The sequence below is a fragment of the Chanos chanos genome, chromosome 15, assembly GCF_902362185.1.
Source record: "Chanos chanos chromosome 15, fChaCha1.1, whole genome shotgun sequence".
NCBI lineage: Eukaryota > Metazoa > Chordata > Actinopteri > Gonorynchiformes > Chanidae > Chanos > Chanos chanos.
In genome coordinates this window covers 3,942,447-3,955,290 of record NC_044509.1, presented here as the reverse complement: position 1 = coordinate 3,955,290, position 12,844 = coordinate 3,942,447, and the positions used below count along the sequence as shown (strand labels likewise).

The 12,844-nt window shown below is 42.2% G+C and overlaps 3 protein-coding genes across 4 annotated transcripts in view; 2 read left to right on the top strand and 1 right to left on the bottom strand.

Annotated features, from left to right (window-relative positions):
• h2ax (H2A.X variant histone) lies at window positions 1-612 on the top strand. Its single transcript, XM_030792462.1, has one exon. The coding sequence runs from the start codon at window positions 43-45 to the stop codon at window positions 469-471; it is 429 nt and encodes a 142-aa protein (XP_030648322.1). The 5' UTR covers window positions 1-42; the 3' UTR covers window positions 472-612.
• Window positions 613-1,090: 478 nt separating this feature from the next.
• Window positions 1,091-9,432, bottom strand: hmbsa (hydroxymethylbilane synthase a). Of its 2 annotated transcripts, none has more exons than XM_030792393.1 (14): window positions 9,278-9,432; window positions 7,951-8,004; window positions 6,732-6,804; window positions 6,302-6,351; window positions 6,085-6,140; window positions 5,649-5,726; window positions 5,468-5,545; window positions 4,613-4,688; window positions 4,235-4,348; window positions 3,794-3,832; window positions 2,935-3,054; window positions 2,597-2,650; window positions 2,402-2,488; window positions 1,091-2,170 (listed from the first exon to the last, which is right to left on the bottom strand). In XM_030792393.1, the coding sequence occupies exons 1-14, from the start codon at window positions 9,302-9,304 to the stop codon at window positions 2,000-2,002; spliced, it is 1,077 nt and encodes a 358-aa protein (XP_030648253.1). In that variant the 5' UTR covers window positions 9,305-9,432; the 3' UTR covers window positions 1,091-1,999. The 2 variants fall into 2 exon arrangements, with proteins under 2 accessions (XP_030648253.1, XP_030648254.1); XM_030792394.1 differs by lacking the exon at window positions 9,278-9,432 and adding an exon at window positions 8,098-8,127.
• A 677-nt stretch (window positions 9,433-10,109) lies between these two features.
• arcn1a (archain 1a) overlaps window positions 10,110-12,844 on the top strand; it is a 12,189-nt gene continuing 9,454 nt past the window's right edge. The window contains exons 1-2 of the mRNA XM_030792392.1: window positions 10,110-10,237; window positions 12,701-12,844. The exon at window positions 12,701-12,844 is cut by the window's right edge and continues 120 nt beyond it. Coding sequence (XP_030648252.1) covers window positions 10,235-10,237; window positions 12,701-12,844 — 147 coding nt within the window. The 5' untranslated portion in view covers window positions 10,110-10,234. The remainder of the gene's footprint in view (window positions 10,238-12,700) is intronic.

Sequence of the window (12,844 nt, the reverse complement as noted above, 5' to 3'; positions counted from 1 at the left end):
CTTTAGTGTTCTTCTAGAAACAGAGAGTTATTTTGCCTCATCATGTCTGGACGTGGAAAAACCGGAGGGAAAGCTCGCGCCAAGGCCAAGACCCGAAGCTCTAGAGCTGGCCTTCAGTTCCCCGTTGGTCGTGTTCACCGTCTACTGCGTAAAGGTAATTACGCTGAGAGAGTGGGAGCTGGTGCTCCCGTTTACCTGGCTGCAGTTCTCGAGTATCTCACCGCTGAGATTCTTGAGTTGGCAGGAAACGCTGCCAGGGACAACAAGAAGACTCGTATCATCCCCCGTCATCTTCAGCTTGCCGTTCGTAACGACGAGGAGTTGAACAAACTGCTCGGTGGTGTGACCATCGCTCAGGGTGGTGTGCTGCCTAACATCCAGGCCGTACTGCTCCCCAAGAAGACCGGGCAAGCTGCACCAAGCTCCGGGAAGGCGGGAAAGAAAGGATCATCGCAGTCCCAAGAATATTAAACCTTGCTGCACAAACTGATCAGACATAAAAACCCAAAGGCCCTTTTAAGGGCCACCCCAGCTTGTTTGTGAAAGAGCAAGTTCCATTTGTTTTGTGTGGTGTTGCAAGTTCTCTTTGATGTGATTTTCTTCTTTTTTTTAATAAAAATGTGTAACAAAGTTTGTTCCAATGACGCGATTATTTCCCTTTAGTGTCTAACATTTAGAGGTTAAGAGCAGAGATTAAACTAACTTGATTCGTTTGTAGGTGAGCCGTGGGATGATGTACTGTTAGCTCTTAGCTAGTCCAGAGATGGCTAGGAAACCCCTGTCTTAAAAAATGAATAAGCTGCAAAAACTAGATATGGTGGAACATTCTGAAGCTGTAACAACTGAACAGTGAATGTGAAACTTTGATAATCACCCCCATATTCAGGAAGTGATCGATTACGTGTTGGTATGTTCCGGCGCTTTGCGTGCGCGCCTTGTGAGCTATAAACGAGAAGACGCATCGTCGAGTAACTTTTGTTTGCTAAAACGTTTATTTTCAGAGTAGTTAGACAGCTTGAAAGGGATGATATTCTGTAAACATTTTTTTCCAATAAGGCAAACCAGTGCAGTGAACAACCCACAATTTGCTGTACAATCGACAAACTCCTAACTTCCCGTACATTTACAACCTTTAAGATATTATCCATAAATATGACATAGAATAATCCACAATTTACATTGGATTTACAAAGTAGCTCTAGATGACCCCAACAGATATACAAATACTCCAGTTCTCTCAGTCCAAGGTCTTCTAACTCAGGTATCAGCTTCAAAAACCATTTTCTTTTGGAAAATGGCTAATATACATAGCACCAACAGAATTATGGTACAACGCGATTTTGTAAAATAGCTGGGCGTTTCGAACAATTATGGAACAGCCCGAGTTTACAGACAGCGTGTTTATACGACAGCAATAATTAAAACTTCAACTGGCTCCAGTAATGAAATATAGTTATCATGGTAACAGACAGCACTACTCGTGAACACTACACTCAGTAGAGGAGCGTCATAAAAACGTACTGTTCATTTCTGTTCCTGAGAGCTGGTAAAACTGGTATTTATTTTAACCTGGTCTGATGTTACCTGAACCTGTAAGAGATTATTTGATGTTGAAATCATATATAGTAATCAACATCTGTTTTCTTAGAAATAGCTACAATCACCTGAGATGAATAGTTGTCAGTAGATAAAAACACAGTCAGAGGCCTCTAAAGATAGAGACTGAGAAGTGGAAAGAAAGAGAGAGAGAGAGAGAGAGAGGATAGCGAGTATTGCAAACACATTCATAAATTTTTGCATATTGCCTGAAATTTGATGGTTCTATAAGGTCCTAGATCTGAGCCATCCTGTTGGCACATGACTGTATTTGACTGGTGGAGATGACATTCTATCGGTTGATATGCGTCCAGACCTTGTGAGACAATAGACAGCAGCATTCATACTCTTCACTCAGAGCATCTCAGAGTGGGCTCTGGCGTCCGGTAGGTAAGCAGAGGACCTATCGGGCGTCGTTTAGCTGTCGGGCCGTGGTGAGGATGTCTTTGGCTCCTTTGCTCAGCAGAAGAGTAGCAAGATCCACTCCGAGCTTTTCAGCGGCGGCTTTGGATGACGCCGGAATGTTGTTGGCCGTGACTCCGACGTGGACGCCGTCCTGGACACACTCTTCCGCCTAACGAAACAAGAGGAGGGGGTCAAAACTCATTCGGAATCGCACACAATTCCCATTCTATTCGCTATTCCTCCATTCAGGTACATGTGTGATACAAGCAAATGCTGCCCTAGAAAAAGTAGTGAAATTGTTTATGTCCTAGTTGGAAACTGAGCTTGTGTGCCGTGAATCAGCTCAGTGTGTGTGTGTGTGTGTGTGTGTCTGTGTGTGGAGAAAGACTGGGAATCTCACCGCACTGTTTGGTGCTATGATGGTCTGCATGGTCTCTTTCAAACAATCCGCACCATCCAAACTATACACTGCTCCAGTCAGATACAGCTGAAACGACACAACACTCTTTTTTTTTTACTTCCCAGTGCTTAATGAACACACGTTTAGTTAATGCAGAAAAAAAAAAACTTTTAATATCCAGTTTTGAAAAATTACCACAGACTCCTTCACTTCTGTGTGGACAGCAACAGGCACACTGCAGCCCCCCTCCTGAGAACAGAGCAATAAGTCAGGGCAATAAGTGCGCAACAGAAACGAGATACGTCATGTGACATATAAACTTATTACCTAATGAACTATTTCTCTGTGCTATACTGAAAAGTAGGTAATGTTAGGCATTGTACCAAGGACTCTGTGTGTGTGTGTGTGTGTGTGTGTGTGTGTGTTTTTGAGGTGGGGCGGTTGAGTAGGTGAGCAGTGAGTGTTTTTGTAGATGGACGAGTGTGTTTGAGGTGGGGCGGTTGAGTGACTGTTTTCGCAGAGGGACGACTTGCCAGGTGTCGGAGGAAAGCTCTCTCGGCGATGCAGCGTAGGACGGTGTCCGGGTGATGCAGGACAGACACCATCTCCAGAATGTCTTTATCTCGCGCCCGCACCTCCACAGCCAGCGCTCCCTTAAAACGCAGAGTCAGAAACGCGTCAAACGCCAAATCACCACCTCACGAGTTCATAATATTACTCCGCTACCTGCGTTCACGTCACATCATATCACTGCCTGCTTCTAAAAGCAGCATGTGTATGTCTGGACCAGCAGCTCATGTCTGGCTACAACAGATCTGAGTCCAATGTAAATGTGAACAACACAAACTGATGCTGTTCTTTCACTTACTAAAATTTCCCTTCTCTGACTTGATTCATTAAGTCTGAGAATACCTGACAATTTTATTTCGATAACCAAACGGATTATTCTCATAAAACGTACCGCTGTTGCATCTCTATGTTTCAGATTCTCTAAATTAATATTAATGATGCATTTTCATATGTCCTCAGCAGAGTGAATTCTTTTCACAAAACAGTGTGTACTCATTTAAAGCTTGGCATAAACACACACACATACACACACACACACACACTCCTGCACTGTATTTTGTTCCAAACAACAACCGTTAACACAGATGGTTAAGCAGGTGTTTCCTAACAGCGTGAAACAGAGCCCTGTAAAAAACACCCACTGCTCTCCTCGTTTTTTTTCTGTGTCACAAAAATCAAATGCCAAAAGCACAATGACCTCACATAAACACATTTCAAAAGAGTCATTATGATTGTTGTCATCGTGTTGCTTTTTGCGGTCAGGGGTGAGTGTGTTCTGTTGCCCATTGTGATCTTAACAGTATTTCACTGAGCTGAACTCACCTGCCCCACTGCGTACATACAATCATCAGGACCCAGGATCTGTAGACAGCCAGAGAAAACAAGTAAAAAAAAAAAAAGAAAAAAAAGACTAATTAAGAATGAATGGAATACTTCAGAATCAGCAAATTCAGAGCATTCAGTTTTTTCTTTTAAAGATAAAACACTTAGAGACAGCTTTATTATGTATACATTTTGTTCGTGGACAGAAAGTCGGGCAGGAATGAACAGTTGTATCGTATTTTAAAATGTAAAATACAACCACTCAAGAAATGAATGTCCAGTAAATTCCGCCGTATTCGCTAAATTGGAAGACGTTCTGTTCTATTCGTCGCAGGTTTTCCAACCAAGAAACACACAAAGGCGTAACAGGAAAGATATTGTATCGGAGAGGAAGTCTAACAGAAGTAAAGGTCATTCGGACGTAGCGGCGGACGGCGATACCTGGCTGATGCGGTCTTCCCAGCCCATGCGTTTGAGTCCGGCCGCGGCCAGGATAATGGCGGCGTAATCGTCCTTCTCGTCCAGTTTCCTCAGGCGAGTGTTCAGGTTTCCTCTCTGACGCGGCCGGGGCTAAGGAGACTCTGTCTGCCAATACTGTACACAGCTCATCTACATGAACCACTCAATTCACTATACAAAACACACACAGTATACCTCTACAAACATAAACACACACACAGTTACACACAAACTCAAATACACAGAGACTTACACACATGCGCACACACACAGAGTTACACACGCACTCAGACACACACACACACACACACACACACACACATACATACACAGAGGATCAGTATGCTTGACAAAGGATACAATATTTTCAAATTCCAGTTGAGGGAACCTCTTCTTAAGCTGGGCAGCTCTACGCAATGAACTGGTACCAATGACGCTGTGGACAGGCACAGAGATTACACTCAGTCCAGTCTCCATGCACCCCCCCACCCCCACCCCCCCACTCCACGTCAGTGCAGCACAGATAACGTACAGTCACCATCAAACATTTCCCTTCCCGCAGTCACCAGAGCTGTGCTTACACAAACCATGCTACTGTAAAGACATGAGTAACTCTGCTTCCACTGACCCAACCCGGGCCAATCAGATTACACATCACATCTTCAGCCTCAGGTTCTGACCAATGAGCTGAGAGAGCCTCACTGAACCAGTCACAGCATTACACAGGTTTGATATGAGCAATCAACAGTTTTATAATGTAATTTAAACATTATGAATGAAAACATTATAGACATTATAAACATGAAACACTGAGATTATCATTGTCTGTAAGCTATGTATGATCAATATTCCCTTTATTGGAATATCCTGTTAGTGAATGTGTCTTGATTGTTTTTCTTACGACTGCGTGCATCTTTTATGTGCGAATGCAGCATTCTCATTAAGACAGCCAGGTTAACACGTAGCTATAAACTGATTAACTGGGTGACTGGTCCATTGATTAACTGATCGATTGATCGACTGACTGATTGATCCTTCAATTGATCGATCGGTGGATTGCCTTCCACTCATTTCTCAGTGTCTAGTCCATATGGACTTTAAGACACAGTCGGACAAGCGGGTGAAATGAAACCACTGGTACATACAGGGGTAATTATTTAATTGTAATTGAATTACATCCATAGACCAGTATCAAATATAAGGAGTTCCTTTTACCTCTTGTCAGGCAGAGCATCTAACGTCAGTCCAGCATTCTTTGGGTGAAGCACCACGGCATCGTTGGGACTCTCACGCCTATACAAGCAGACACAACGCAGAGACGTTACGAGAAAAGTCAAAGTTAACCTAACAGAAGCGTACCGACTAATCTTCAGGTTTTAGGCGAGAGGCCACTCACTCAAGCACTGCGCCGATGGTGAAGCCGAGAGGAAGCGCGGTGGGTAAATCCTTGAGAGAGTGCACGACAATATCCACCCTACAGGGGAGAGGGGACGCGTGATCTTTAGTCACGGAGATAAACGACATCAAATTCTGCTTTACATTACATTACTAATACGACATGTCTTTTTTTTTTTTTGCAATCAAAACCACCAAATGCTCAATCATGAAGATGCATAGCAGGGAAAAAGCCTCAAACAAAATGACAGCTGAGGTCTGACATATGTTCCTCTGATACACACTGCTCCCACAATAGCTCCATAAGAGGAAATGACATTGATTGCTGTTCAGATAGGCAGATGTTTGTTTAACTGTTATTTTTATTGAGAGAACAGGGCAGAGAGTAAGTCGAGCTGTTGGGGGTTTGGATGTTGTTAATGCAGTTTGACACCTACTCGTTCCTCTCAAGGGCGTTCTCAAGCTCTTTGGTAAAAAGGCTCTTTTCCCCGATCTGAAACCATCCAGAGAGAGAGAGAGAGAGAGAGATTTAAGGCAAGACCCATTCAAAAACTCTTTCTCTGCCTCTACTCCATTCACGCATCAGTCAGAAATTCACAAATAACTTTTCTCAGGGGAAGTTTCAGTTCATCTGCTTGGTTGACTTTTTTTTACCTTTGATAAAGCTTGGTCGAGGATTTTGTCTCCGATAGTTGACATGGCAACTGTGAAGCACACAGAGGAAAGAGTGAAAAAGAAAAAGAAAAAAAAAAACAGTGAAAAAAGCGCTGTTACTGGCTCCACGTCTGACGTCATGAGCGATCCCTTTTGACACAGGGAGAGCTAATCCATTGATATTCATTCAAGAACAGTGGTATGGTTACACACAGTCTTTGTGCAAAAACAATTGACCGCTTGTCTCAAGAACGAAGAATGCAGCAAGAGAGAGACATTGAAAGAGAGAAAGAGGAGAGAGAGAGAGAGAGAGAGCCAGAGATGGGAAGAGTAAGAAGATAAAGAGAAATTGAGAAAGTGTTATTGTTCGGCCGGCTGACCGCCATTTGGTCGTTTCAGTCACGTCATTGGTGGATCCGTCTTCTCTCACCTATTTCTAAGTGGACGTCGGGGTACAGCTCCTTCAGTTTGTCGGCCACGCTGTCTGTCTGGATACGCGCCAGCTGTGACATTCATAGAGCATTATCAGCATGTGAACGAGTGAGCTAAAAAAATGACACAGCCGTGGTGTGACAGCCGCGGTGTGACAGCCGCATCACCCACCGCATTCCACAGAATGTCCTCAGTTTCCTCATTCACCATTACCCCCACCTCCCCACCCCACTCCACCCCACCCCACCCCACCCCACACACACACACACACACACACCCCTGTGATGTGTTTTTTATTTTTAAGAGCCACCAAGTTTAGGCTGAAATACGTTCACTGAACGTTGTGAAAGAGGTGCTTTTGGAGGAGGGGTAGACAGTCCTGGGTATCTCCATGGAGACAGATGAGGAACAAACTCTTATCCGATCTGAGCACACTGAATGACACACCCTGCTCTCAGTGGCTCACCCACCCTTCCAACTGCCCAACTAGAAAATCCCATCACTACACGCGTTACCAGTTAGATCTGAACTTACATGGTTTATACACACACATAAATATATGTGTCAGTGTGCTCCCCTCAGAGCTAAACACACAAGAGTTACATATGATCCCAGGGCAAAAGTCGCTCACAACTTGTAAAAAGGGAATTGTGAATATTATTTATTATGTAACTCGTGCTACAGAAAGCGCCAAAATGTTACTGTTTTGCATGTATGACTAACGCAATGAATGGCATTATCATTATTCAATAGTATTATTCATGGAACATGATTCAGTTTTGTGAGTGCGGCCTGCTCTTTGTCAAAAGTTACCACTTATTTGATTGCGGTTCATTCAAATTATGAGTGGTATAATTGGAATATCCCGATGAAAACCAGAAAACACGACATCAGTTATATTAGAGCTTGACAGAATGACAGAGAGATTACCAAACTAAGAGGTCAGAAACAGAATGCAACTGATAAAATGTTTCAGCTGTACACAGCACAATGGTTCAAATGAATATTATAATCTTGACACAAGGATTCTAACAAATCAGACTGTTTTTCTATTTATCATTATAAACTGAAGCAACATCTTGTCTTGATAATGGTCATGAAACGGTCTGCTTGGCATCATTCGAATTAACCTCGGATGTTAAACGTTTTAAATATGTTTGAATGAATAAATGATTGAATCAAATTAATAATTAGGGAAAGCAAAGGAATGTTGATACCTGGCTTTTCCTGGTTCCCAGGCGAATAACACGACTGATCTTTCCATGTCCCTCCTGAAAAGATGAAGTGATACAAACTTTCATTCATATTCTACATAAACTGTATGTTGTTGTTTTTTCTCCTGCAAAGAAACTGTTCACACTCACTCTGATGTATTTATACGGTCCTTCCTCCATGTCATGCGATATAGTTTTAACAGAAACCTGACTTAAGATGGGATGAGAGATGTGTCCAGTCCACGCACTAATGAATGAACTCTACGGAGCCAGCTCGAAGTGAAGACACTTTTATTCTGCCTCAGTATCCCGATAATCTCCACACCCACTGTCTGTTGGCCAGTACTGATAAACTTGTGACTGCCAATTCATTGTCAGTTGGGGTGTACGTATGTGATGTGTAAGTGTGTGTCAGTTCAGACTTATCTCTCCTGATGTTGTAAGGCTACAATATATTCATAATATCATATACAGAATGTCGGTGACGCCATGGTGACATGTCACCATAGCATCACCGCTATACGGTTCTCTGCTGACAGCCTAAATACGGTATTGTGAATGTTATGTATATGTCATGAGCAACAACAGAACCAGAGCCTATCACGCTACAGTGACAAATGAAGTGATACACTTTTACGTGGCGAACCTAAAACTTCTTACGGTGGTGTATGTAAGGCAAATAAGAAGATGACTACATTATAAATAATATTATTTGAATATAAAATAAAAATAAAGTCCCTCAGAGCACGTATAACTGACAGAGCCCTTTATTTGTCATTCATGAGTCCGATTCGAAGGCGCGAGAGGCAATGTGTAATTAATTCACCAAAAATTTTAAATAAATCTATGAATCTACCTAAGGCGGAACACATCTAAGAGAATATGACTTTTGATAACCTGGAAATGCAAACTATTATTTTATTAGTAATTACTTAACTACATACATTTTGTAAGGCACGTCAAGGTTAAATGATCAATATCAAATGAGGAGGTACTTTTCTTTTATAAAAACGGTGAAATGCATTAACAAAAAAAAGATGAGAAGAAATGGATGCATTTAAAAGTCTTTTCTTTGCTGCGCTGTATCTGTGCCAAACGACTGATATTGAGAAATTACTCGGGACTGAACGAGTCCAAAGCACGCGGAACGTCTCATACAAAAATTCAGAGCCACATGTGTTTTTCTTTTCCTCCCTCTGTGCAGCCAATAAAGTGTAGGTTGGTCCACACACCACCAGTAGCAAAACGCTAATATGCAGATTGACACTTTTACTAACCAATCGCTTCACTGGCCGTGATATACTGCTCCTGCTGAAGAAGATATACTTACTTCTTTTGCTCTACCTTCTCCAGACATTTTTCTTTCCAAAAGGAATGTCAAGTAGTGCAAAAATGGACCTCGGCTGTGTCATCAACACGTTTGACTCATTTATGCGGTGAAACATCCAAACATTGATTGAGTAACTGTCACTGAAACTCCACCGACCGCCTGGATGTTCCGTGTGACCTCAATAGTGTTCCTACTTCCGACAGAGGGAAGTTGATTTTTTTTGGGAGTGTTAAGGAGCATCACATCTCCGAATGGGTTGCGCATAAACAACGTTAAGCTGTCAGTTCAGTTGTTTTTTCTTAACATTTTGTGTTCTGTAAACTGTGTTGCGACTACTGTGCTCTGAAAGTAGTTTTATACGCGTTCAATAACACAAGTATAAAATGTATCCATGATTAAATGTAACACAACAAAGTAACACGCAGAACAAAAGTAAAATGCTCTACAATAAAATAACTGTTGACCCTTGTTCAAGTAATTACAGTTTACAAATTCGTATCTGATCTCAGAGGACCTGCACAAACAAAATATTCCTTTTTTGTAGGTTATAGTCAGCTATAGTCAGCGCTGTGTTCAAACTGCAAACGAGAGCATTCGAGAGGTTATTTTTCTGCGATAATTCTCTGTTTATAAAAGGACACTGGTGCTTTTTATGCCCCTTCATCTTATGTACGGTTGACACCCAGTCAACAGTGCTCGAAGAACAGACGTGTCCAAAATGAATGAGCTGCTGATGCTGTATCTTCCACATATTCAAGTCTCACTCCTGCCCTTTTACCTCTGTTGACTGGCCCCTTCCGTTTGGAGACGTGGCTTAGCTACTCTGCCATATTAGAGGTCTTAGGTAGTAACGTTGCAGCGCTATAATTCTTTTATTTACTGAGAAACGTAATATATTACAAGAACGGACAACCACTGTCTGGAATTAAGGCACTCAAAAGATATCGGACACTGAAAATGGTGAGTGTGAGATTATACGTAGCGTGTAAATTTGGTCATTTATCCTTAGATAAGACGGTTTGTTCCGGTTGTCGGTGTGAATGCTAACGAAACGAGTTCCATTCAGCGGTTGTGTTTATTCAGATGTGATTGTTTAGGAGTTTTTATTTGAATGACATTGGCTAGGTGCAACTTAAAATAAAATGTACAGTGGTAATTCCTTTTTATTCTGTTTCTCGACCGCTCTTGGATTTGTACTAAGGTGTTCTGTAACGTAAACATCAACAGCAGCGAGCTATGCTAAATCCTCAGCACTCTAACCCGTCCTAGGCCAGGGTCTTTTCTTTAGTTAGCTTAACTTCATAGTGATTTCAAAACAATGAAACTGCTACTAAATGGCTGTGTTTATGTGTTAGACTATCGCCCATTTTCACACTGTTGTTTAGTACGCCCTCTGTCAAGAAACGGAATGATTTTACCCGCTTTTGACTCAGGAATGACACTGAAGACAGCTGACGATTGGCAAGTGTAGCTGTCTTAGCATAGCCTGTTTTTCTCATGCGCTTGTCCATTACGCTGCAGAAGGGACTAATCAATGGCTAAGATAGCCTATATTTCAGTAATGCGTGACAGAACGGGTGTGATTTCTCTCTGTATCTACCTAGCTGGCAGTAGGCTTTAATATAATGTTACTGACTTCATCTCAGGGGCAATAGCAATACACAGGCATTTGTAAACTTGCTATTTTATGTTATAAATGCCAAACCGGGATGTTGGATAACCTCTTATTATTCTGTGTCTAGCGATTATATGTTTTTATCTTAGTTTTATGGTATTTTATCATTTAATGGTAGTCTCACTCAACGACTGTTTGAAAACCCATTTGTGAGGGAGAGAAGAGCGTGCGGAGATCCCAGTGGTATCGTGTTTCAGAGAAGTGAGCGCGAGAGAGGAACACGGTACACACGGCTGTATTTCTCCACACTCTTCACCTTAGCTGGGTCATATATTGGCACCACGGAGACACGGATAATAAGGGTAGACCACCTTTTCACGAGTTTTAAATTCACTCTCAACGGACTGTGAACTTGTGCTACGGTGTCCTATCTAACCTGGTTTAGCGAGTTTATGTTTTGAATTTTGAGTTGGATGTAGAGGTAGCTCGTGCAGACGGTGCTCGAACACTTCTGCCGTAAGAGGTATCCTGATCCTTTTCAGCACGATGTTGAAACGATCCTGTTAGGACGAATTCTTAACACTAATAAAAAAGCTTACCTTGGTCTGTTCTACGCTGGTTAGCTGTCAACTTGTTGACAGTGCTGTGTTGGCAGCTATGTTTTAGTAGTCCAAACATTGGTTTGTTTACATGTGTAATAGCTAAACAAAAACACTTGTGTTGGATGTAGCAGTAGGTCTTTCAGAACCACTGATATGATTTTCGATCGGCCAAAGGTGAAAGTACTGTCTACAACTATACACTGGTTGTGCTGTATTCCACATATACAATCGTTTAAAACAAAATGCAAGTTGTATTAATATTTCAGTCCCCAAGTCCCGCAAAATGTATTAATATTCTTGCTTATGTATCAAGGTAAAGCAAAGCCCTTTTCCCCAGAATTACTATCCCAACAAGCGGTTTCACTCTGGCAAAGCGCAAACAGTTGTTGTCTGGAAGCTAGTACATTTAAATTTGGCATTTCTTTTTTGAGAAATACCGAAAACACCGAACCGTGACCTTAAAAGCATGACACCCACAGAATGATGAATACTGAATGGAAAAAATGGGGTAATTTTAAGTCCAACCGATCTTAATTCTGATTGTCAACATTTGTGACGTCACTTCCGATTTAGTCGACTGAACCACAGTTAGTACCTCTATATTATATATCAAATACAATCAAGAATAAAGATGAGAAAAAGTCAAGAAGTGTTGGTAAACGGAAATCTGTTAATGCATGTCTAGACACGCATCCTTAAAACCAGTTCAGGGATTTCAGTAAATGTAATCAGCCTAATCTTTCTGAGAATTGTGTGTCGTTAATTGATGTCACTGGGTTGACCTTACTAAGAGAGGACAGTTGAAAAGAGGTTGAAGGAGTCATACCCCAGTGAACCATGACAGGACGTACCTACTCTGAATGAGATGAGAACGTTATTCCAGAACACAGTTTTATACTTCATGTCTGTTTGGCGGCTTTTTGAGTCATCAGTGTAAGTTAAAATATGTTTTATTGCCGTTTTCTGGAATGAAACTTATTTCGTTTGGTTTCGTTTGCTCTTTGTATCCTCAAAGTTACACATTATTCAAAGTTACTACAGTTACACCACTCAGAGAAGCGGATTCGCCGACCTGACATTGGAGGCTCTGGGGAAAGACGTTTACCCGTGTCGCCGGCCCACCTCCGTTTCGCAGCGCTACGCCTGCAAGTCGGCTAAAGACCGTTCGTATTCATGCCCGCGTTACCTTTTTTTTTTTCCCCCCAGGTGCTGTTGGCGGCAGCAGTTTGCACCAAGTCTGGGAAGGCGCTGGTGTCTCGGCAGTTCGTGGAGATGACGAGGACGCGCGTGGAGGGCCTGCTAGCCGCCTTCCCTAAGCTGATGAACACGGGCAAGCAGCACACGTTCGTG

Coding starts and splice junctions, on each gene's coding strand:
- hmbsa (XM_030792394.1), bottom strand. CDS start 8,127: ATGGAGGAAGGACCGTATAAATACATCAGA. Junction 3,833..4,234: donor GGGAAGACCGCATCAGCCAG/GTATCGCCGTCC, acceptor GGCTGTCTACAG/ATCCTGGGTCCTGATGATTG. Junction 3,055..3,793: donor GTATGTACGCAGTGGGGCAG/GTGAGTTCAGCT, acceptor CTGCGTTTTAAG/GGAGCGCTGGCTGTGGAGGT.
- h2ax (XM_030792462.1), top strand. CDS start 43: ATGTCTGGACGTGGAAAAACCGGAGGGAAAGCTCGCGCCAAGGCCAAG.